The sequence below is a fragment of the Zingiber officinale genome, chromosome 8A (assembly GCF_018446385.1).
Source record: "Zingiber officinale cultivar Zhangliang chromosome 8A, Zo_v1.1, whole genome shotgun sequence".
In the NCBI taxonomy this organism is placed as follows: domain Eukaryota; kingdom Viridiplantae; phylum Streptophyta; class Magnoliopsida; order Zingiberales; family Zingiberaceae; genus Zingiber; species Zingiber officinale.
The window spans coordinates 3,561,733-3,586,752 of NC_056000.1; the positions used below are offsets into that span (position 1 = coordinate 3,561,733).

A 25,020-nucleotide genomic window follows, 5' to 3' on the forward strand; every position below is an offset into this window, starting at 1 on the left:
AAATAGAAATAATTGATAGAACAGCAATAATAGAGGAATTTGAAATTTACGATATTGTCTTGCCACAGATCTCTGATCATCCTGTAGCATCTAAAATGCACAAGGATGATAATTATTCAACTCGTATAGATTTACTATGTAACTGTTTCTCAGAGATTCAATTGGGCAGCTTCATTCTTCTCAAGGAAATATATGCTAAGAATCTATAAACAAACACCATGCCGATCATCACTGCAACTTCTTTAATGCCATTGTCCAGTTTCTCGATATCAAAAGAGGGTGGCAAACGATCATATTGAACCTTTAGGAGGAGCCGATACGAGTAATAGTTAAACGACAGGTAGCGGAGCCATGAGATGAACGCAGGAACTCTCTGCCAAACCACAAGCATCTTAATATTAGCACTTTGAATTTCATAATCTCGTGATTAGGATTTTACTATGGTTTGTTAGCCTAAAACACAATGTCAGAAAGCTGCATCAAGAGGTAATAAGAGTGCTCACCTTGACAAAAAATCCTCCAGCCAGCATGAAGGTCATTACTGTCACAGAAGCTAGAGTAGTTGCCTTCTTGATGTTCATTATTGAAGCACCAATAGCCAACCCTAGTCCCTGATTTGTCAGATATCAGATCGAATTCAGGATTAATTAGCATTTGATAAAACATAACAAATAAATATCTGAGATTCTGTCCTGAAACAAACCTGAGCAGCAATAATGGTGAGAAATACAACAAGCATGCTGAGAAAAAAGTGTTCGATGCTAAGTCTTAGTCCTGCCATGAAATAGACAATCAGCAAAAACAGTACAGGTAGGAAGAGATCTAGCGGCAGATCGCTTGTTGTCCTGGCCATGAAGTATGCACTTAGGCTGTACATGTCTTCTGCCCTTTCTTTGTTCAGCATTGCTCTTTCTTGTGGAAATGTGAAGATTGCTGTGAAAACAGGGAAGAAACCCCAGAATACAGATATGAAGAACAGCAAGCCTGCCTGAAACATTTCATTCAGAATGGAAACTGTCATTTTTCAATTGATGAATGAAAGGACAATACGTTTTCAGAAGTATGTTCTTTACCTGATCCTCTAAACCCCTCAGAGTTGTATTGTTATTGGAGTGCCACCAAAGTAAGCCGAGAATGACTGCAATTGCAAGAACTTGAGTGACCCTCATCCAACTCAAATAATCATGTCTCCTTTCTTTCAATCCTCTCCAGAAAAGAATGGAGTATTGCTGCCACCAGCTCGTTCCCCATTCCCTTTTGGGCGATGAAACTGGGGCCTTCAGATCTTCGCTTATCGGAAGCGGAGCCAGGATCTTCTTCTTCTTCTTCTCAGCAACTCTTGTCTCATAAGCCTCCACAAGGTACTGTTTCATTATTTGACCCAATGATCAGTTTCTTGCAAGACTATATCTACTTGGTGCAGAATCAAAGAAACTTCTACCTCTAGCACATCCTCTGGTGATAGCTTGCCATCTCCCGTGTCGCTTTCCGATTCTTTCGACTTCAATTTGTCCTCCAATTCTGAAGGTACTGTGACGTCGTTCATGTTTCCATTTGCAAGTTCCAATAGGAACTCTGCTGGGTTCATTGCAATCAGAGGCGAGCATCCGATAGATGCAAAGTAAGACATAGCTTTTGATACTCTCCCAAAGTAGAGCAAGCTACCCTTTCCGAGCAGGATCAGCTTGTCAAACCTGTAAAAGAGTCTGCTAGACGGTTGATGGATCGTCGTCACCACGGTTTTGCCAGACTGCAGAAAGTTCAAGTTGAGTGTTCTTTGCTTGTTTTTCATTTGACTAAATTACCAACAGATTATAGCAGATATACGACCAGCAACAAGATTACCTCAGCTATCTCAGCCAGCACTTGAACTATTCGTAATGCTGTTGTTGAATCAAGGCCTGATGTGGGCTCATCAAGGAACAACAAGGATGGATTAACAAGGATCTCATTCCCAATGCACACTCTCTTCCTCTCACCACCTGAAACTCCTCTGATGAAGGAACCTCCAACAATGGTATCTTGGCATCTTCATTAATGAAAAGATCCAAGATGAATTAAGTTACAATCAACTTAATGCAGATGCCTGTTGTTAGAAAAAAAAACATACCTCTCAAGCCCAAGCTCAGTGATGACATTCAAGGCCCTCTCTTCCTTTTGTTGCCTACTCATGGTCCTTGGGAGTCTAAGAAGAGCAGCATAAGTTAACGTTTCTCTTACCGTGAGATGCGCAAATAGAACATCATCTTGAGTCACGAATCCGATCCTGAAAATTAATATCATTGCTTAAGATCTGAGAACTGATAGAAATTAACTCCAATCAATCTTTACCTGCCCTTCAAGGACTTGGAATATGGTTCCTCATTGTAAGTGATCGATCCTTGAATGATATGTCCTATGGTTCTTCCACCGAGGAGGGTCAGCAGAGAAGTTTTCCCACTTCCAGAAGGCCCCATTAGAACCAGGAGTTCTCCAGGTCTAGCAGAGCCTGTAATTCCTTGCAGAATATCTTTCTCAGTGCTAGTTGTTATTCTTTTGAGAATTACCTTATATCTAACATCTGTGAACTGCAAAACAAATATTGGCAAGTAAACAACACAAATCTGCTCCATTTCCAACCTCCATATTCATTTGATTGGGCAATACCTTCAGATATATGGGATAAGATGGCTCTAACATCATTTTTTTCCTAGCTTTTCCAGTCTCTATATCAAGCCCTGCAAAGCAATCATTCAACACAAAATATATCTGGCATCATAGAATTTTTCCTAAAGTCTTAATTACCATTTTCATCGCCACTTAAATATCTGGCATCAGAGGCAATGTCTCCAGGAAGTGCAGTGAAGCCGGTGAATGAGAAGGAGAAGCCCAAGCTTGCACTGGAGGCTCGACTCAGGCTCGCTCCACCGCCGACCTCTTCGGCCTCCATCTTGATTTGCCCGCTCATCGTCCTTTTGAGGTGGTAGGCCGCCTTCTTCCCCGGCGAAGACCCTACCAACTTCTTCCCAAAGCTCGACCTCCTCGACAAGCTCGTGCCACCATGGCCGTCCACAATTGGCACTGTGTCAGCTATTGCTGTGGGGCTCAGACTTTGTGGCGTCGACGTCGGCGCCAAGTCCAGCGACTTGGCCCTGCTGATTCCGGCGTCTGCTGAATCCATCCTCAGGCGACTCAAAACATCTGGAATGGAGTCCGTGACTCAGTAAGGCTTCGTATAGATAAATGAACATGAGCACCCCTTCCACGAAATTAAGGATGAATGCTGGAAATTGACACAAGTGCATGCGGATGTTGGCTGCCACTTTGATCACTCGAGTGAGCGATCGAGAGTCGTCGTTTTCCGTGCATTGGTGATGAAACTATACTTGATGATTGTCTCGCATTATCAGCAGTGAGTTGGCCAGAGAATTGATTGCCTATTCCCTTTCATGCATATTTAATCGGACAAGGAAATCTCTCTGCATCCCTCTATTTAGATTACACTATTTTGCATGATAAATTAGTTTCTAGACACCAAGATGATGTACATCTTTCAGTAAATTTACTGGAACCTCCACCTAAAACATATTACAGTCATAATATGCATGCAGCATCGAAGAACAAGAAATCGTTTTGACAATTTAAATGCAAACTAAATGCGTTAAATGAGATCTTTCCATCTCATGGAAAAGGGAGAAGGCAAAAGAGGAGTTAAAGAAGATAATTTTAGTACCTGAGAACTGAAAATATTTGTGGTGATGAGGAAGAGAAATGGAAATCCTGATAAATTAATGCCACACAAGTTCTTCATCACCTTTATACGGATGTCACCTGCATCCAAATTTCGTAATGTCGTGTGATGGAGGGAATTGGAGATCCTAAGTGACACAAATACCCTCAATTATTTGAGTTTCGCTGGTTAAAATGAATAGCAGTTTGTAATTTAAAGAAATTCAGTTCGCCTATTTTGTCCAAGTCCTGTTTTATTCTTCATGAATTATTGCTCAAAGTAGAACGGACTACCAAAATCATAGAAATTTGGTTCATTTCGTATCTTAGCTTCAGTGGCTACAAAAAATCAAAGAAGGAAACAATCATAGCATTATCATTTTATTTGATGCTGACAATAAGATTTTGATGTAGTGAAAATGCCAAACGATGAATAAATGCCCACCAGCACTGAGTGTAAGTTTGTGGATGACTTGTCTAATTTAACTGTCGATATAGCTCACTTTTGAAGTCCGTGGTGAGGGACCAAGGGCCGTGGCACTGTCGTCTTTGGCTGTCCATCTCTTATCAAAGGAGACTTGTCGAGTAGGCTTTCTCACGCTCTAGTCGTTGGGTGGGAATTGGGAAGGCTCATTGGAAAGTTGAAGGCCGAGTCGCTGGAGGAGGAGAATAAGTCATCGAAGGATGAAATGAATTCGAAGGCAATCAAAAACATAGAGAACCTTAAGAGTATCGTCAGGCAATCTACAGCTGCTTTTTTTTAAGTGGATGAAAATTCAATCAAAATAGTGAGAACTTTCAAAGCCGGTGCTAGTCCTGGAACAAGTGCGTGGCCGCAAATGCTGAAGTGGGCAGCACAACAACCTCTGCTTAACCACCAGCACCAAGCCATCAATTGTGAACGCACATTATTAATAATAATAATAATAATAATATCATCCAAATATCTAACTTTAAGAATTGATTAACCATTTAGACCCATGGAAGATTTTTATTAGCCATCGGATAAATCTGAGAAACATAGATTGTCTGACGGAGAGTCCAACATCACAAGTGATTTGAACACTACAAACGTATGATATGTATTGCGAGAAATTTAAACTCTATGGTAACCTATCTTATCTTTTATCATTCCACCATGCCCCGGGGCAATTGTGAAGGCACATATTTTTTTTGACATGTGAAGACACATCTTTTTTTTTTTTTTTAACTAACACCATATATCTAGCCTGAATATCTAACTCTTCCGACTTCCGACCGATTAATTTTGGGAATCACTGTCCTAGCTTAGCCCAAGAAGTTTCAAAAGTGCTCAGAATTTTAAAGTTTAAGGCGAAAGGAAAGATCTGCTTGACTGTCCATGCAATTTTTTTATTCAACACTTGAAAAAATTCATAATATTTTAGAATTTACATTTAGATGCATTTAATTTATTTTTTTAACACAATTAATATTTATTTTAAAAATATATAAAAATTAAAAAAATAACCCCATCTTTTAAATTTAAGTTTTTTTTTACTAAACACGTTATTTTACTGTTTACTAAAAAAAATATTACAAAATTATTTTACTATTTTATTAAGAATTTATACCATTTACTAACTAATTAATTTTGGTGGATCTTAAAAATAAAATTATGATAATAAAAAATATAAGAGAATATATGAGAATTATGAGTTTGGACCCAGAAATGAGAAAAGAAAAACTAAATTAAATTTTACAATAGTATATAATATTATATTAGCTAATACATATAATAAATCGTAAATTGATTTGTTTTTATGATTAAGAAGAAATATAGAAAAATTTGTAAAGATGATAAAATCATCTCTAGAGAAAGTTTAACTACTATTTCTGTCCGAAAGTCAGTGAGATGGATGCTGGGAATGTGTCGCTCCTATTGACCTCCTGTGGACCTCACCCTGCCCTACAACACAGCTGACATTAGTGCCGAGCCAGGGAAGAGGTCATCGGCGATGACCCTCCGACGTTCAAGTCAGTCTTCGATGAAGAAGAAGAAACAAGTAGCGGAGCAACAAGAAGACTGTAGCACAACAGTAAATATCACATACCTCCGTCGATGCTTGGACCCCCTTTATATAGAGCTTCAGAAGCACGTGTGTACGCTTCCTAAGGCAAGCACGCATCTCAAAGCCTTCCATGAAAAGACTTGTCAATAAAGTGTCCCTGACACAACACCTTAACGGGCCGAGCATATCTCTAAAGTGACAGTGAAAGCTTCTGTTGTACGATCCTCTGTCTGACCATGCTGTCTGTCAGCGGCACTAGCTCCCAAAAGGATGTCGAAAGATAACCTACTGTGCCTTCTGTTGGGCTGAGCGGAATAGCCGCTCAGACGGAATTCCATCGTCCGCGTGTTGTCTGCTGTCGGGCTGAGTGGGCTAGCCGCTCGACCGAAAGTCCACTGTCCTAGTGTTATCTGTTGCCGGGCCGAGTGGGATAGCCGCTCGGCCGGGAATACATTGTCCGCCTGCTCTGTTGTTAAGTCTGCTGCTAGGCCGAGTGGGATAGCCGCTCGGCCAAAGTTGAACTCTGTCGATGTCATGCCTCCCTATCTGGCCGAGCGGGATAGCCGCTCGGCTCGGCTTCTGCACATCGTTATCTTTTGAGCGTCGGGTGTTTGAATGCTCCCCGTGTCGAGGGCGTCGGTGGATCAGATCCTTCTCCCCGGTCGGGGCATGCTTCGCTCGACCGGTCGATGCCCTATATGCATTGATCGTCTTGATTTTGACATCCACCGTGGTAGCAGGATAGGATCCCTCCTCATCACCGTATCAACTACCCAACCTAAATTAAATTAATAGTATTAGATTTATCGAAATTTCAATATGGTATCAATATATTATTTTCAAATACCAAAATTTGTAATACAATATGATGTAAATTATATAAAAAAGAGATGGAATCTTTCAAAGTAACAAAAAAAAAATATTTATTCTGGATTTTTTATATATAAAATCTTATAAAAGAGAATATGAATAAGAGACATCAGATTGAAAAAGGCTAACTTTCAGATTTCTTTTGTATTTTGTCCCTTGAAATAGCCACAATGGATTCAATTTAAGCAAAAGAATGAGTGTTAATTCGGATGAAGGACATCAAATTCGGATTGGATTAATATATGTTTTTTAAATTATAATCTGAATCCAAACTAAATCCGATTTCAAATTGAAACTCTTAAATTCAAATCCGACCTAAATAATTTGATAATTTTGATTCAAAATAATTTTTTTAATTATTTTTCCTCTAATTTTTTACTTTTATCTTCAAGATTATATATTAAATATTCTATCCTGTTATATATATAGATATATATTAATTGAATCCTAAAAAAATCCATTAAACCCCAAATTCAAGTCAACCCAAATCCAATCTGAAAATTTTTAATCCAAAATCCTCCAATCCAAAACCGACCCTAACTAAAAAAATTTCAATCCAATCTAATTTTTTTTGGATAGATTTAGATCAGATTCATTTTTGACACCTCTAAAAAAAATTAATAACAACAACAAAGATTTAAATGAGATATTGAAAGCAATCTAATAGTCCTAACTGTGCAACAAATAAGAACTTTTCCATTCGCAACCAGAGCTTGTCAAGTAATCGTCCTGCAGAGTGATGTTTGTAAACCGCTCCTCCATAGGATTACACGAAAGGGTTGTATTCAATAAGCACTATAATAGTCACAAGAAAATTCTCCAAACAGAGAAATAAATATAACTTAAATAACAGAAAAATTAACACTTCTGATCAAGATCAACCCACTAAAGCATTCTCTGGGATTGGGAGGAAGTTGGAAATTTACATGCTGAGGTCAAGCTCTAGATGCTCATGTCGTGCAGCAAAAGTTGGAAATTTTCCTTGAATTCTTGCAAGATGCCACTGACTCGTCGCATGAGAAGACTTGTGTAAAAGCAGCAGTAAACCAGCGTTGTTGGCAGATACCCCAAAACTATGCCTGAACATAATTAAAAGTCGAGTATCTTCAGTAACATTGATATGAGATCGCCAAAGTTCAGAGATAAGGAAATGAAATCTTACCTGATTTGAGTAGGTTTCTTCCTCTTAAACACAAATGACATGACGATCTGCTTGATGGAAAGCAAATAATCAAAGGAATGCAATAAAAAGGTAGTGTGTGATACAGTCAATCAAGCAAATACCAATCACACTATAAATGAACAAACTCAATGGCCTTCTTGACACGACTACATTAGAATGAGTTGGATGATGACAAATTAAGGGAACACGCCCTTGATTTTCTAAACACGCAGATGACTTTAGGAACATGATCTTGCATCATAACTGTTTTGCCGAAAGGATGCTCATATATTTTCATAATGATATGATATTATCCATTTTAGACTTAGGGTCTCATGGCTTTGCTCTTGGGCTCTCCCCAAAAGACCTCATGCCAATGGAGATATCATGCATCCTTTTAACCCTATGATCTTTACTAAATCTTTCCAATGTGAGACTTTGATTGAAGTCCAACAATCCTCCCCTCAAACGAAGGACCACAATCACTCTCATGGTCCGGGCCTCCCCGCGAGCATCTGGTCACACTGACCTGCTCTGGGCCTCCCCGCAAACATCCGCACCCAGTCACCCTAACCTACTCGCCTCCCTGCGACTACAATCCTCCCCGGATACTCGCGGCGACGTGCCTACTCCACAAAACGGCCGAAGCTTTATTAGAATTCTCTCTACACAAGAGAATCACATCTAATGATTCTTGTGTTTGCTCTCCTTTTGTGCGTCTTTGTCTTGTTGCTCTGCGTGATCTCTTTTCTCTCTTCCTCTTCTTCCGCGTTTTAGAGGTTGAGAGGTGTTTTTGCCCCTTCTTTGCGCAACAATTGGTATCAAAGTCATGGTCCCGACCAAATGTCATGTGGGGTGTCCTTGAACGAAATTGAGGATGGGCCTGGAGTAGGTCAGGATGACTGGATGCTTGCATGAAGGCCTGGAGCGGGTCAAGGACTCAAGGTGATTGGATACTTGCAGGGAGGCGAGTAGGTCAGGGTGACCGGATGCACACAGGGAGGCCCGAAGCAGGTCAAGGTGACCGGATGTTCACGGATAGACCCGAAGCAGGTTAAGATTGATCGGATTAAGCTGCTTACGGGAGGCCTGGAATAGATCAGGATAACCGGATGCTTGTGGGAAAGGCCCCGAAACAGGTCAGGGTGATCGGATACTCGCGGGGAGGCCCGGAGCAAGTCAAGATGGCTAGATGCTTGCGGGGAAGTCTGGAGCAGATCAGAGTGATTGGATGCTCGCGGGGAGGCGAGTAGGTCAGGGTGACCGGATGCTCGCAGGGAGGCCCGAAGCAGGTCAAGGTGACCGAATGCTCGCGGGGTGACCCGGAGTAGGTCAAGGTGACCAGGCGCGGATGCTTGCGAGGAGGCCTAGAGCAAGTCAGAATGACCAGATGCTCGCGGGGAGGCCCGGACCATGAGAGTAATTGCGGTCCTTCGTTTGAGGGGAGAATTATTGGGGTTCAATCAAAGTCCTGCATTGGAAAGATTTGGTAAAGATCATGGGGTTAAAAGGACGCATGATATCTCCATTGGCATAAGGCCTTTTGGGGAGAGTCCAAGAGCAAAGGCATGAGAACTTAGATTCAAGGTGGACAATATCATATCATTATGAAGATATGTAGAGATCCTTTTGCACAACAATAACATATGCACGGTTACATAAATGGAGTTCAATGATGACATTAAAATACTCTCCATCAGATAATACAAAAACAATATAATCTATGGAATATAATAAAAGACAAAAAGCCACAGGGCAGTTTCCAAATCACAATGGTAGCTAAAGAATTAATAATAATCAATACGATTTAAAAATATATGTAAAAATTCAAAACAAAAACAATAGAAGAAACAGTTATCGCTAGACAAGTGTTTATCTTAACGACCATAATTGAGTATCAGCATTCAGCAACAAGAATCAGTAGTGTGATTGCAGACATGATAAGAGTTTGCATTGGGGTAAGACAAGGTCTCTTCTTATTTTGATGATTCTTTGTATTTTAAATTAACTAGACATAAATTAGATTGATCATCATATATATGCTCGCTCAATCTAGAAAAACCAATAGAAAATTAAGGTAATTCCTCTCTGTATATGCATAGCCAGGCAAACGCAAGGTAAGTGATGTGCATATGCAAATGCAGCTGCATAAGTGGCAAGATGAAATGTCTTTATAACAATGAGTTCATCATCAATCAGAAGCACATTATAACCATGCAAGTTAAATTTCCAAAGCTACAAATAATTTTATCTGTAAACTAATTTTGCTGGTGTTTTATTTTTCCATTGTCATTTTTTTAACTTGTGTCTCGTTTTCCATTGTTTTTTATTTCTTATGTCTCTTCTGGAACACTGGTATGTCGTATACTTAATGATGTTCGTGCATTAAGTTTAAGTTTGATATCATGTATTACTTTTCGAATATGAACAAATAGGTGATATCTCTTTTTTCTTCAAAGATGGAAAAACCTACAAAGTTGCATAGTTAATAAAGCAATGATGACAAAAAATCAAAAGAAGAAACATACCTTAAAAGCTAGCATGATTGAGAACCTTCTGAAAAATGATTGGTCCTTGATACTCTTCTTCTCAGGAACCACGTCCTCACGTAACTGTTGAGCAATTTCTTGGAGCAAGACTGCCGGTGCCTTATCAGCACCCATAGAAATCAAGGTCTTTCGTATCGACTCCCTATCAACCTCAAGGGACTCCAGTCTCTTGTAAAGCCTCCTTATTTCTACTTGAGCATCACTACCATACATGTCCATGTTTTGAACATCCCTCGGCGAGTTCTCATATTCCTCGGCTGCCACACGCATAGTGTCTACTGTACAAATTTTATCAGTCATGTCATACCTTCCTCCGCCATCAAATGCATGGTCCATGGTAATTGGGAACTCCTTAACAAATTCCAGGCTCGAAGCGCAGCTATCGAGAGACAACTTCCTAACATGCATCCCCTGGGGAGGTGAATGCCCCACTACCACTCTTTTCTCTGTTACCTTACCCAAATGATCTCTGCTTGGCTTCCGTTCAACCCGGCAGATGCTCTCCTCAAACTTTAGCAGCTGCTCGCTGGGATCATCGCACTTCTCAAGATCAACCGGAGCATCCTCGTCAGGCGAGTTGCACAGTAAGGGAGGGTACACGTAGCATGAGAAATCTGCGTTAGTGTCTGGTGTCATCGGCTCGGTAAGAGGGACAACGGGAATACTCATGCCGTAGCTGAGGAGACCATGGCGGTGGGCCTGAAGTTGGCAGGAGAGGGAATTGATGGTCTGCTCCTGCTCGAAGATGAGGTCCTCGAGGGCGGAGATCTCCCTCCGGTAGTGCTCCATCTTCTCCTCCGTCAAGCGCTTGAACTGCCGCACCTCCATCAGGGCCTCCGACTTCTCTCGCTGGAGCCGGATGATCATCGACATGGCCTCTGTCGCTGCCGAGGCTGCGGCGCTCCTCTCCTCCTCGAGCTCAGCGCCAAGCAACTGGACGGACTGCTGCTGGGCAACAAGGGCCTCACGGAGGACCGCCGCCTCCTCCTCAATCTCCACCCGAGCAAACTCTTTGTTCATGGCGGAGGGCTCGGCGACTACCATCTTCCGCTTGAGGGAGCGGAGAGACAAATTGCCGCAACAGGGGAAGGAACACGCGCAAGTACCGGAAGCGGCCGTTCGATGATCCATGGACGCCAAGATGGCAATCGAATTGCAGCAGACAGCTGGCCCCTTCGGCAAATCTGATCCTGATGGCGCCGGCGTGTGTTCACCGGCGACAATGAGGGAATTGACGACGGCAGACAGCAATGGCAAACGATCTCTTTGAGGATTTAAATCGAAATGGGAGGGAGGGAGAGAACAGTGTAGTTAGTAGAGCTCAAAGTTCAAACTTTTTTCAAAACCCTAGACATTTTGAGTTTTGCGACAAGAACACGAACAGTCAAAATAGATCTCGACGGAACTTTTATGGAACATGAGACAGGAAACACGAAAACTATGGACTAAATGGCGACTACCACTGCGTAATTGGCCTGGATATCGTATATCGTGTCTGTAAAAGAGAGTTCGGATGGGAAGGAGGCGCGCCTGCCCTTGATTCACTCATTATAACTTGCCAATTGTCTTATATAACTCGAATTCTTCCCATATATATTTTGCATTGTTAGATTCAATAAAAGTTGCCTAAAAACTTATCGTCTTTATATTTTAGATGCTCATGTAAAATAAAAAAATAAAAAAAATCTTATAAATCTAGGACAACATCTCAGGCATTTGAAATTTGAAAACCTTATTCCACTTTCACAGCAAGATAATCCAGAACATTTATGATGAATGCCCAATGCAGTCTCTAATTTCCCTTCAGTGGCTCTGTATTAAGGCCAAAGCCATAAGGGAAGAGAGGGTCATAATGTGGATCACCAAAGTTCATAGGCAGTTGATTCACAGATTTGAACCATGTCCGGGGAAGTTTGCCTGAGAAGCCATAGTCGCCAAAAAGCACATCTGCAACACCTTGGCCTTCTGTGCCAGGAAGCCATGCAGCCACCACAGCATCCATCTTGCCAATGTATGGCTCGATCACCAGCGGCCTCCCGGAGACTAGAATGACGACGCATTTGACATTGCTGCACACATTTTGAATCACACTCGGACCGGGGGAAGGAATGGTAAGGTTCAGATTGTCTCCAAAGGATTCGGCATATGGCTTCTCTCCGACCACCACTATTGCGTAGGAGAATCGGTTGTACTTGACGAAGTCTGACTCAGGGTTCTCGGAATAGACCACTGGGGTGCTCGGATCAACAGTTAACCGGACAGCATTAAGAATCGTCGTTCCTGCAATTGATGATCGTTTAAACAATGAATTGAGGCTCAAATATGCCATGAAAGATTGGAAAGGCAATTCAACATCATTTGTAATTTATCCATTTTACCAGTTGTAAGATTGTTTCCACTCTCCCCTTGCCAAGTAATTGTCCACCCTCCACACTGATAACCCAAATTGTCAGCATGGCTACCTGCGACAAGGACTTTCTTCGCCTTCTTCGGTAGAGGCAGAATTGGGTCATTTGCAGACTTGCCATTTTTCAGGAGCACAAGTGATTTCCTCACCGCTTCCCTCGCTAGATCATGGTGTTCCTAGTCGAAGCAAAGAGAATCATCAAGTACTATGACATCAAACTGAAAGAATGAAAATTGAGGAACTTAGTTACTTGTTTGCCGAGCTGATCTGCTAAACTGGGATCAGCATATGGATTCTCAAACAAGCCCATGCTGAACTTGACGCGAAGAATCCTACGCACGGCATCATCTATTCGACTAATGGGTATAAAATTCTTCTGGACCAGGTAGGTCAGATCAGTAATGAAGTCTGTATAGGCATATGGAATCATTACCTGCCAGAAAGCCAGCAAAAATATAAGTGTGAATAAATCTGGAGATGTTAGACAACTTGTAATTCTGCATAAACTATACAAGTACTGCAATAACTTTGTAATTCAATTACCTTAAGAACATGGGCTGTGTTAATAAGTTTAACATGACTGCATGATCTATGTATAGTCTCGAGCACATGGAGGTCAGAGAGTATGTGCAGAAACAGATGAAAGAAGAATGGTGCAATGCGTTTGACCAGATATTATTTTAAGGTTCTCTCCTATTAGTAAGTTTGTGTACTTAGACACAAGTCGAACCAGTGTATCACCAAATGACCATATGTTTCTATAGTACAGGTTGATTACCGGTGCACACAAGGTGTTCAATGAATTTGCTTCAACCAATGAGAGGTGTATAAGTGTTTTTACTGAGCATTGGTCTACAAAGACGTCCTATCTATTTCGGTTGGTTGTTCGGATCTAGAGGAGGTAACTCATTGGCTTTGGTGGCAATTGGCTGTGTCAGAGTAGCGTCAACCCCAACAAGCGATATCAGGGCTGATTCAACAGCGACGACAATAGTTTCTAGTGATCAATAAAACAAGAAGAAAAAAAAGAGTAGTTTCAAAAACATATGCAGTTATTTTTGTATTCATTGCTCTTGTGCTTATAAAACAAAGGTAAGGATATTTGAAAAGTTCTCAGCACTAACCATGTCAATACCAGCAAGGATTGAAGTCTGGACTGAGTAGGTGTAATTTGAAAATGGTGGGTTAGTTATCCTGTCAATAGCTCCCCAATCTGAGATTACAAATCCCTGTTAAATTAAGAAGAAACTTCCATAAGTACAACTAAACATATAAATATTTTGTAATCTTCAAGCAAAGATCCAAAAGAATCAGCAAAATGGTAAAATATATGGCATTTGGTTGTCATTCACTGACCCTGAAATGGAGAGTGTTTTTAAGAAAGTCAGTGATCAGAAAATGGTTGGCATGCATCTTCACACCGTTCCAACTTGAGAAGGAAACCATCACTGTGGATACACCTTTAGAGATGGCACTGTAATAAGGAGGCATGTGGATACTGAGTAGTCCATGTTGACTGATAATGGTGTCATTTTCATTGATTCCTTTGTATGTTCCACCATCGCCTACATAATGCTTAGCACAGGCAGCAACATTTCTTCTGCAGATGAACAAGTTGTTTCTTATAAACCAAGTTTTGCAATAAAGAACTAATTGACTTCAACATATAGAGGGAGGTAAAACAATGCAGCCAAATCATTGAGATTCTGATGGAATATTTGACTTATTATGTTGCAATGAACAGAATATCTTACTTTCCAGCAACAAAAGGAGTTCCTCGAGAATTTGGTGGCATATCTCCCTGTAAGCCAGGGATGATTTCAGTCATTGCTTGAACAACCTTTGGATCTTCGCTGTAGCTTTCGTAACACCGTCCCCATCTCGGATCTCTACAAACCTGTAAGTGCGAGTGAATAAAAGAGAGTTTATCAGTTGAAATTAAATTGAAGATCACATGTTGCAACATGATCATATCTCAAAGCAGGATATAATGTAGATTTGATGTCATTACCGCCACACATGGGGCAAATACATATGGAATTCCAGTTGCTCTAACTTCAAGAGCAGTAGCTGCACCAATTCTCTTCACTAGTGCAGGATCCCTGGTTCACACAAATATGATATAAGGGCCAAGAAATAGCAACTAATACGTAAAAGATTTTTTTTTCATTGGATCTAGCATAGGACAATCAATTTAGAGATAAAGTTTAATTTATAAATTCCTTGAACACAATAAGCCACCGAAGAACAGAAATAAAGAAAAAAAACAAAGAAAATAGAAGTGAACTGCAATTCAAGTAACAAGCTGTTGTGATATGAATTCACTTGCCTAGTCGCTCCCAGTCCAACATTATGTGGAAACACAGTGGCTCTGTAGACATTGTTGTGACCATGAACAGCATCAATACCATAAATTATTGGGATCCCCAAACGAGTAGAGAGAGCAACCTTTTGGATGCCATTGACCATGTCCACCCATGTCTCAGCAGAAGCTTGAGGAGAAGGCACACTACCTCCTCCACTCAAAACACTACCTGTACCAAATATTTAGCATACAACAATTTTATCTTTTGATCTTGTAATTTGTTTTAGAGCATTCAATAGAAACAAACATTTATACCTATGAAGTAGGTCTTTAAGGCACCAGGATTTGCCGTCGCATTTTCTCTCTCAATCTGTGACATCTGACCAATTTTCTCAGCAAGAGTCATTCGACCAAGTAAATCCCTGATTCGAACATTTAATGGTTGCTTAGGGTCCTTGTACTTCATATACTCTGCTACGACAACCATCTCCCAGCATGTTAATGTCAAAATAATGAGCAGAAGGCTTTGCAATATCTTCATGTTGATTTGATGCCTTAATGCTCCACCAATTGCTTATTCCTGAAAGAGAGAATGCTTAAGAAAGAAGATTTTTTTTTTCTCTAAATAATTTCAATCCTTTCAAATATCCACAAGAGAAACAAAACCAAGTAGTTTACTAGTAGTGTTCTAATTTTACGGAATCAATTGGAATAAACTCGGCAAAAAAAATTGAAGTACCAAGAAAATATGATGCAAATCTAATATGCTGCAAGAATAGCAGAGGTGTAAACAAGCCAAGCCAAGATCAGTTGTGTTCAAACTTGTTTATTTCCTTATCAAGTTTGTTTAAGCTTGTTTTAAAAAAATATCTTATCAAGGGAAATATTTGGATGACAAAGAAAAGGTGTCTTTTCTGACCTTTCTCTTTCTGGATTTTTGCCGAAGATTGGGACCAACTTAATTAGATAAATATAAGAACAACAAGAGCCAAGTCATATATCTCATGTATCTTGTTTATCATCATCAACATTTGGGTTATCAAGAGATCCCATCCAAGTATGTAGTGTTTGACAACAAATCTTTTGCTTTAATTGTTGAAATGAAACACAAACCACAAACATACAACAAACCTAACTCATGAGACTAGTTGCGAATCCTTTTTCCCATAGGTTGAATGGAGTTGGAAAGAGTTCAAAGAATGCGGTGAAATAGAACCACAAGCAAAAGAAGCTCACTGCTCATAGATAGCAGAAATGCAGAAAAGAGTAATTTTCAAAGGCCGAAGAGGTTACAAACAAATGTAAGATGAAATTTTCAAAGGCCGAATCATTGATTATTGCAAGAAAAGTAAAAACACATTTCACACTAAACGAAGGGGGAAAAAATCAACTTATGAGGTCATAAGGATAAGAGATTAGTCTAGTAACCCACCCACATTTTGTCTTGTTTTGCTTCTTCAATCGTACCACTTTCAGAGTCAAACATTTCAAGATAATCTAAGAAATATGAAGTAACAAAACATTGAAAAAAAAAACAGAAGGGGAAAAAAAACAGAGACGGAGAAAGAGAGAGTGTTGTACCGTCCGAGCTTCACTGTGGTGGAAGTAAATGAGAGGGATTGCCGCATTGGGATATGATTTATGAAGACTTGTTCTGCCCCGGGCAATGCTGCGAACGTTTTTTTTTTTTTTGACTTTTTAGTTATTTAAAAATTTAATTTTAATTTCAATGAATTAAGACACTCCGTTACTAAAGTTTCTTGATTTATGTTCATAGTTCATGAAAAATTTTCAAATCGATCAGAATAATCGAGCTGGATACTGATGATGTAATGATTAGATATTTCAACGGATGAAATCTTGGCTGTAATATATTATAGAAAAAAAAAATTCAGTGAACATTGGGTTTAAAAATATTGACCGTTTAGGTAAATCTTTATTAACACTTGTTTTAATTTATCCAATGGCCGATAAATTTGTTTTTAGAAGAACTGATCATTTTAGAATGAGGTGGTTTGAAAAATTAAATATCTCGGTTAAAGAAAAAAAAAATCTTCTGGATAGAAAAGGTGGGGATGTCGAGGAACAGCTGGGCAATGGGGGCATGGCGTTCACGACTGCCTGCAGCGTACTGGCATAGCATGCAGGGCGATTGTCCCAATTGATTTGTTTTATTGTTTCTAATGAATTACCTGCACCTGCTACCAAATAAAAAATCAGTTTAGTCAGTCAAAAGCATGATACGAGTGCAATTGTTTTTCATTGAATAATTTGCATGGAGTTGTTCACTCGTTTGTGTTGGTACTTGATAGTTTGACCCAATTATAAAATTATCATGTAATCTAATGATCATAAATTTGAGTGACAATAATCTTTTTGTAATAAAGAATAAAATTATGTATCATAGATTTTTTTTCTCAGGACTTCGTATTGATCTCTTCATGACTATCTTTTTTACACTCAACTCAGCTCTAGCAATACATGAAATATACACTCGACATTTTAAATGTTGATATTGATTAGAGTTTGTTTGGCACTGTGATGATATGAACCCTCTTGACTTGTTCATAATTGGTTAAAAATAAAAGAAATCAAATTTTACAGTAGCAGTCATGATCGCTCTGCCTGAATTAATTGAATTGATCCCGTTGTTGAACGGCGCACGCTTTTACCGTGTCAATATATAATTATTCATCATCCAAATACTCATTATTATTTATTTATTTATTATTTTTTAAAGGATTAATTTAGAAGAAATTATGGAGTGTGACAGATAAATTAAAGAAAACTTCAGGAAGAACAAGATTACATTTAACAAAAAAAAAACCTGAATGATATGCACGTGATGGCTTGATTATCGAGACACACATGTGCCAAGTTGAATAGCACATGCCGATTCTGTGCACAGTTGTTTAAGGTAAGGGATCAATTTTTGGACATATGCCATGAAAAAAAAATCTCTTATTCTGTAATCATTCGGCCATTTATCTATTTTGATATACTCAGGAAACAAACTACTTGAAACGGTGTGATAGTTAGGCCTTTTAATCCATAATTAAATGATCTAAAGTTTAATTTTTTACTATGTTGCATTGTAAAAGATTTTTTCCTTTAATAAAAAGATCTAAGAAAATAATTGTGTGGATGAGTCACTTCATGATTTAATGAGATGTCCGGTGGAAATCAGTAAAATCGAATCGATCAAGATTAGTTAGGATCAAAAATTGAATACTTAAAGAAAAAAAAGTAAAAAAATTAAAAATCTAAAATCAATTCATACAACTTAACAAATATTTGTGAGAAACAATTTTTTTTTAATATTGTCTAAATTTGGCTTTAGTATTTTTGAAATTATATATATATACATCCTCTAAACACTGTTAAATTTTGTTTTTTTTAACAGAAAATTAAGATTGAAAGATTCAATAGTAAATTTTTCAAAAGTTAATTTAATGTTTTTAATTTTTTTCTCTCTTAAATTTACATATTTTATCCTTAATCTTGTTATAATTTTCATTTAAAAAAGAAACCGAATTAAATCAAAATTTTACTAACATTTTAATCAAATCAAATTAAAAATTGAGGCTCATCAGATTAAAAGCAAATTAAATTAAAATTTTATTAAAACCGAATAAAATAAAAAATCAATTATAACACCGAATTAATCAAATTTATTTAAAATATAATAAACAAATTTATAAATTTTTAACATTCATGGGTTTCGATGTGGAACTACGTACATTTCAGAGCTCCAAACAAAATTAAAGAAAATGACGACAACGTAGCTTCACACATTCCATAAATCATCTCCGTCTATAAAGATAAAATATAATTATGAATAAGGAAGAATCTCTACCGTTGAATACATAACAGGACCAAATATTCATTTGAAAGAGTTTATGTTATGGGATAAAGAAGATTGTGTCTAGAACAAATATTTCGTTTTCATATTTTAGTAACACAGTACATACATTCCATAAATTTTTCTTAAACTTGGTTAGATAAAATGTTTATACATTTCACAAATTCTTTTTTTCTGTGATCTAATCAGTTTTTTTCTATGACTCTCTTTTTTTTTTTTGATTGATGGACTTATATTTTTTTTTTTTAAGTAACTGTGTTAATGATAATGTCTGTTTCTTGTTCAAACAAAGACATTAAGTCTTGTTATGAGCCGAGGTATCTAGTCGGAATGATCCAGTGTGTGTTCACTCATTATGCTTGTTGCACAATTGTTTTTTGTGATTGGTTTTTTTGGACAAAAAGAAGGGAAGAAGTGGGGATATAATTATCTTTATTAGGTGGATTTATTTAAAGTGATTTAATTTAGAATTATTGGGTTCGGTTGTTAGATATATAAACCTTATATGTGTAGAACTTTTAGTCACACATCTATTATTAGTTGATAATAGATGTTCAGTATATGTACTTATAGTCTTGCATGTATTATTATTTATGGGCTGATAATAGATGTCCATGGTTCTCAAGGGTTTAGAGAATCATCTTGACATAGTTTCTTGTTCTCCATTAACAAGAAGCTTTATGACACCGTTATTCTTTAAGCCCCTTGAAAGACTTTCCTTTCTGCTGAATCTTCTTCCACAAAAATCAATCTTTCATAAAAATCAAGCCGACGGACAAGGATATGATTCTTCAATCAAGTTCCTTGTCTATTATATTTATGTATTTATTTTTCTTATACCATATTTAATTGATGAAACGAAGATCCATATTTATATGTTCTTGTATTTTCTATATGTGAATTTTTATACGTTTCTTAGAATAGCTTAGGTTTTACAAGACCTATCAATTGATATCAGAGTCATGACTCTCTTTCATCGATTTTATGATTTAAAATTAAAGGTTTTTGTCGATCATGTGGATTTTATGCTAGATTAAGTTTTATTAGTATAAATTATATTCGATCTTGGAATCTTTTGTATAGAAAATTTAGGAAAGATTTATCTTTTATTAGTGATGATTTAATTGATTGATCGATCAATCGATTACCAAACTCAAAACATCTAATAGAATCAATAGAAATTGATTAAAAAAATTTTTAATTGATTTTTCGTCTTAAACACGTCAATTTTAATCGGATAAGTTTTTTTTTAATCGATTAAAATTATTGATTAATTTTTTTTATATAATCGATTAAGTTTCTTGGAATCGATTATGTTTTTTTTAATAATAAAAAAAATCTGAAATAATATGTTGTTTTTTCAATAATCGTGAAACAGGAGTTTTATTTTATGCTTTTCATTAAAAAAACCACTTCCAACAAAAACAGAGCAAAGACAAAAATTTAATGTTTTTTTTTATTTTTTCGCTTTCATGTCGAAAGAGTTTTTTAAACAGTGTGTTTTAAGAAAAAAAAAGTATTAGATAAATTTTAATATAATGATTAATGAATTATAATACTATTTAATTATAGAAGTTAAACGAAGAGGGTGTTTGGTTAAATGATGGGAATGACTATGGGTATGAGTTTGATAATAGGGTGGAACGAGAATAGGAATGGAAATGAAACCCATCAAGTTATATGGGTTTAGTTGATTCCCATAAATTTAGGGGGTGTTTGGTTGATGGGTTTGGGAATGAGGGAATGGAATGATAGTAAAAGATAGTGTTTGGATTGTGGATTTGGGAATGATATTTTGGGAATGATTACTAGATTTATGGGAATCAACCAAACCCATATAACTTGATGAGTTTCATTTCCATTCCTATTCCTATTCCACCCTACTATCAAACTCATACCCATAGTGAATCCTATCATTTAACCAAACGCCCCCTTAGTAATCATTCCCAAACTCACAATCCAAACACTATCTTTTACTATCATTCCATTCCCTCATTCCCAAACCCATCAACCAAACATCCCCGAAGTTTTAACTTCTTAAGGAAAGATTCAATATATAATCATGTAATCGCATATAGTAGATCTTTTAAATCGATTGTGATAATTAATTGGATAAAACCAATCGAAAGTAATATTGTATCAATCGATTGATAAGTCTAATTTGAAGTTGTTAAGACGGATTAAGTAATTTATGTTCGAATTAAGTTCCTAAAATTTTCTTGAGTCTATTCACACAACGTGCTACTAAGTTGAACTTAAATTAAATTAAGTTAAATTAACTTAAAATTGAAATTAAACTACAATTAAATTAAACTTAAAACTTAATTTAAATTTAAATTAAAAATTAACTAAAACTTAAATTAAATTTAGATTTAAATAAAATTCAGAATTAAATTAACTAAAATTAATTAAAATTTGATTAACTTAAAATTCTAAACTAAATTAAATAATTAATAAGCAAATAATCAAAACAAAAACTTCAAATATTAACTATGCTTTAATGCACTTTAAATTAGACTTGTCCTTATATTAAAAGGTTAATTAAAACTTAATCTTAATTTAAATCAATCAATCTTAATTTCAATGTTAATCAAAATCTTAATTTTATTGTAATTGAATCATAATTAATCATATTAAGAATTGATTGAACCTTAACATTATTTAACTTTACCTTATAACTTTAATAAATTAATACTAATTTTAAACTTAACTAATCCTAATTCTAACTTAAAGTTAAACTTAATCAAAATTTAAAGATTAAATAAATGACAAGTAAATTATAATTAATATTTTCAATCAATTTATATGGAATCAATTAATACAAATTTAATCAAATAAATCAAGTAAAATAAAAATTAATCAATAAATCATTATAATGACTAACTATTATTGAGTTAATAACAAATTACTTATTATTGAGAATAATTGATTATTGATTAATTTCAATAATCTTATTTTAATCAAACAATTATATCGAATGTATAGAAATACCTATGTAAATAATATATTCGATAAACATAAGTGTTAATAACACTAAATCCCCTAAAACACTTAAATAGAAAAATGTATTAAGGTTTTGAAATTTATCATACCCAAACTTCGGTGTTAACTAAAGGGGGAGTTTAAATTAAGGGAAAGTTTAAATTCAGGGGAGTGTTAAATTCAGGGGAGTATCAAATTCAGGGGAGATCATTTTTTTAAATATTTACTTAAAAAATTATTTCCTTAAGTTTTTTTTTAAAAAAAATCCTTAGATTTTTTTTTAATTATTCCTTATCAAATTTCTCTTTAAAATCTCTTTTGAAAATCTTACCTCAATCTAAGAAAAAAACTTTGAAAATCTTATGTTAAATATTTTTGTCAGGTTCGAGGGAGATTAATTCAAAATTATTTTTATACTTAGTAAAATTATTTGTAACAAAAATATTTTATTTCCTATGAAAATGTTTTGTAAAAAATTATTTTTAAGCATAATTGTTTTTAAATTGATTTAATTTTACATATCGTCAATGAAGGTAAAATATATGATATAATTATCACTATTAGGTGGGTTTATTTGTAAGTTACATATGTGAATACGATCTAAACCCTTTAATGTGATATAACTTAGGTTTATTGGGTTCGGTACTTCGGTTGTTGGATATATAGACCTTGTATGTGTAGAACCTATAGTCCCACATCTATTATTATCTATATGTTGATAATAGATGTTCAGTATATATATGGACTTATAGTTCCGCATCTATTATTATTTATGAGCCGATAATAGATGCCTACTATATATAGGTTTGGCCTCCAAGGGTTTAGAGAATCATCTTGACATAGTTTCTTGTTTCCCATTGACAAGAAGCTTGTTCCCCATTGACAAGAAATTTTACGACGCGGGCCCTTTGGAAGACCTTCATTTCCGTTGCATCTGGCAATTATTTTTCTTATGTCATATTTAATTGATGAAACGAAGATCCATGTTTATATGTTCTTGATTTTTTATATGTGAATTTTTTTACTGTTCTTAGAATTCATGTTACTTAAATTTTACACGAATTATCAAAAAGACACAGCTAGAGGAATTGGATGAAAGCCTTGATGGAGTTAGAGGAAGGAAGAAGATACCATCTTAGATCTTGACACGTGGACATCTGAAATTCAACTGCTATGTTGTTGAGTGTGTCCCATTGGCACCTAAGCATCTGCAGCTTGTGAGTTTTGTGCATGACACATAAGACATGTGCACAAAGCTTCCGTCGATGCTGAGGCTGTACCGTGATACACTTATTACTGAAATGAAAGCTTCAATTAAATCTACAGTTGCTGACTCGACCAATGGATTCTGATCTAGTTACCAGCGATAGAGTTGGTGATTCAGATGGTGTGGCTAATTGTCATATTCTTTTGCATACATAAAGATCAATAATATTATTTTTTTCTTGTTTTCATGTTCTTACATCTTGAATCGGGTGGAAGTTTGTCCCCTGCAAGCAAGTTGCAGAGTTATCTCCTGAAAGCTTTGTTCTTCTTTTGAAGGCTATTTACAAAGTCGTGGCATATCTACCATCACCGAAGGGGACAATTTTGTTTGCCACAATCACTATTGCTTTGGTTGTAATGACCACTTTGCTATCTTAACTGACCTAGTTGACAGTTGACCCATTCTCTGTTAGATCTCCATCTTGCCATTAACTTGGTGTCTTTTTTCAACCTCAACAATCTCTCTTTCACTATTGTCCCTGTAACTAACAATGTAGATTCCCAATATATATTTTCCATTAACTCGTGTCTTTTTTCAACCTCAACAATCTCTCTTTCATGATGATACCTGTAACTAACAATGTATATTCCTTGTAACTGGCAAAATCTCGATTGCAATTGCCAATCTGCAAAAGATTGGCTGAATATGCTATAGCTCGATTGGAGAATCAGATTCCTGATTGAAAATGAATCCAGATTAAAGAATTGCCAATTAGATTATCGCAATTGACCAAGCCTTCTTGCTTTCTTGAAAAAGTTGATACAGTTTCAATTGTCCAATCTGTAATCAATAAAGTCTTCTGCTCTACTCTTAAGTGGTCCACCCGATTGCTACCTAAGGTGGTGTTGAAGCATGGCACCTATATACTATGTTATATGGAAAAAATAATTAGGGATTTTTCTCTAATTAAATACTCCCCTTTACCTATATGAAAAATGATATGTTTAAGGAAGAATCTTAAAGAAATATTCAAGAATAGATATATAAAATAATAAGACCCATAAAAAATAAAATGATTAGCAATAAATTTATATGCTTATCTTTAAATATTCCTTAAGATTTTTTCCTTGTGTTATCATTACTTAGTATAATTTATTGAATGATATGAATTGTGATAAGTTTCGCCACATACCAATCCGGATGACCCACAGGATCTTTATTGAATGGTATGAATGCATCTAAAAAGTGCCGATTTGATCAACCATATTTGTTAATGGAGGAAAAATAGTTGGTCAAAATAATTTTTAATGTCATCTGTCTAATTAAGAAATAGATTCGGGTGTGTAATTTCAACAAATATTATTTCATTAGTAATCTTAATACGTGAGTCACAACAATACTGAGATTGCTCTTTACACATAGACGACATGATTTTAATTTTATATATACATGTAATTTTTAAATTTAACAATGTATGAAAAATAATCATTAATCTTTAAGCTTACTATTTTACAAGAGCTAGACATATTTCCAAAATGTTTTTCTAGAGTATATTTAATGATAATTATGGTGTTTTTCTTACAAGTTAATTCAAATATTATAAATTAATAATAATTATAAAATTAAATATGGTGGAGTAGAATATAATTAATAAACCGGAAACATGCATAAACTAAACTGAATAAAAAATATGTATAAATAAATTAATGATGCTAATATGATAATATTAACCAGTATAATAATTAAATTAATGATTATATTATTTATAATGAATGATATTTTATTTGATTAATGGTGACTAAATTAAATAGAAAATATATATGTTTTGGATAATGATTAAATTAAATAGAAAAGAGATGTTTTGATAGATGATGATTAAATTAAAAATAAATTTTATCTGATAGCTGATTATTAAATTTAAAACTACTTCAATAATTA

General features: G+C 36.0%; 3 protein-coding genes across 4 annotated transcripts; all 3 read right to left on the reverse strand.

Moving 5' to 3' along the window:
* Positions 1-12: 12 nt before the first annotated feature.
* Positions 13-3,816, reverse strand: LOC122011975 (ABC transporter G family member 22-like). The gene is made up of 11 exons (XM_042568420.1): positions 3,713-3,816; positions 2,785-3,180; positions 2,647-2,717; positions 2,332-2,567; positions 2,111-2,266; positions 1,846-2,029; positions 1,442-1,750; positions 1,074-1,364; positions 704-988; positions 504-611; positions 13-373 (listed from the first exon to the last, which is right to left on the reverse strand). The coding sequence occupies exons 2-11, from the start codon at positions 3,158-3,160 to the stop codon at positions 158-160; spliced, it is 2,232 nt and encodes a 743-aa protein (XP_042424354.1). The 5' UTR covers positions 3,161-3,180; positions 3,713-3,816; the 3' UTR covers positions 13-157.
* A 3,466-nt stretch (positions 3,817-7,282) lies between these two features.
* Positions 7,283-11,770, reverse strand: LOC122012871 (myosin-binding protein 7-like). Its single transcript, XM_042569528.1, has 3 exons — positions 10,299-11,770; positions 7,771-7,817; positions 7,283-7,687 (listed from the first exon to the last, which is right to left on the reverse strand). The coding sequence occupies exons 1-3, from the start codon at positions 11,448-11,450 to the stop codon at positions 7,531-7,533; spliced, it is 1,356 nt and encodes a 451-aa protein (XP_042425462.1). The 5' UTR covers positions 11,451-11,770; the 3' UTR covers positions 7,283-7,530.
* A 264-nt stretch (positions 11,771-12,034) lies between these two features.
* LOC122011980 (beta-glucosidase BoGH3B-like) lies at positions 12,035-16,296 on the reverse strand. Of its 2 annotated transcripts, XM_042568427.1 has the most exons (10): positions 16,163-16,296; positions 15,347-15,611; positions 15,056-15,260; positions 14,738-14,828; positions 14,481-14,623; positions 14,083-14,326; positions 13,851-13,955; positions 12,977-13,159; positions 12,698-12,902; positions 12,035-12,599 (listed from the first exon to the last, which is right to left on the reverse strand). In XM_042568427.1, exons 2-10 carry the CDS (start codon positions 15,570-15,572, stop codon positions 12,112-12,114), a joined length of 1,890 nt encoding a protein of 629 aa, XP_042424361.1. In that variant the 5' UTR covers positions 15,573-15,611; positions 16,163-16,296; the 3' UTR covers positions 12,035-12,111. The 2 variants fall into 2 exon arrangements, with proteins under 2 accessions (XP_042424361.1, XP_042424360.1); XM_042568426.1 differs by lacking the exon at positions 16,163-16,296 and having other exon boundaries at positions 15,347-15,642.
* Between the last annotated feature and the right edge of the window lie 8,724 nt (positions 16,297-25,020).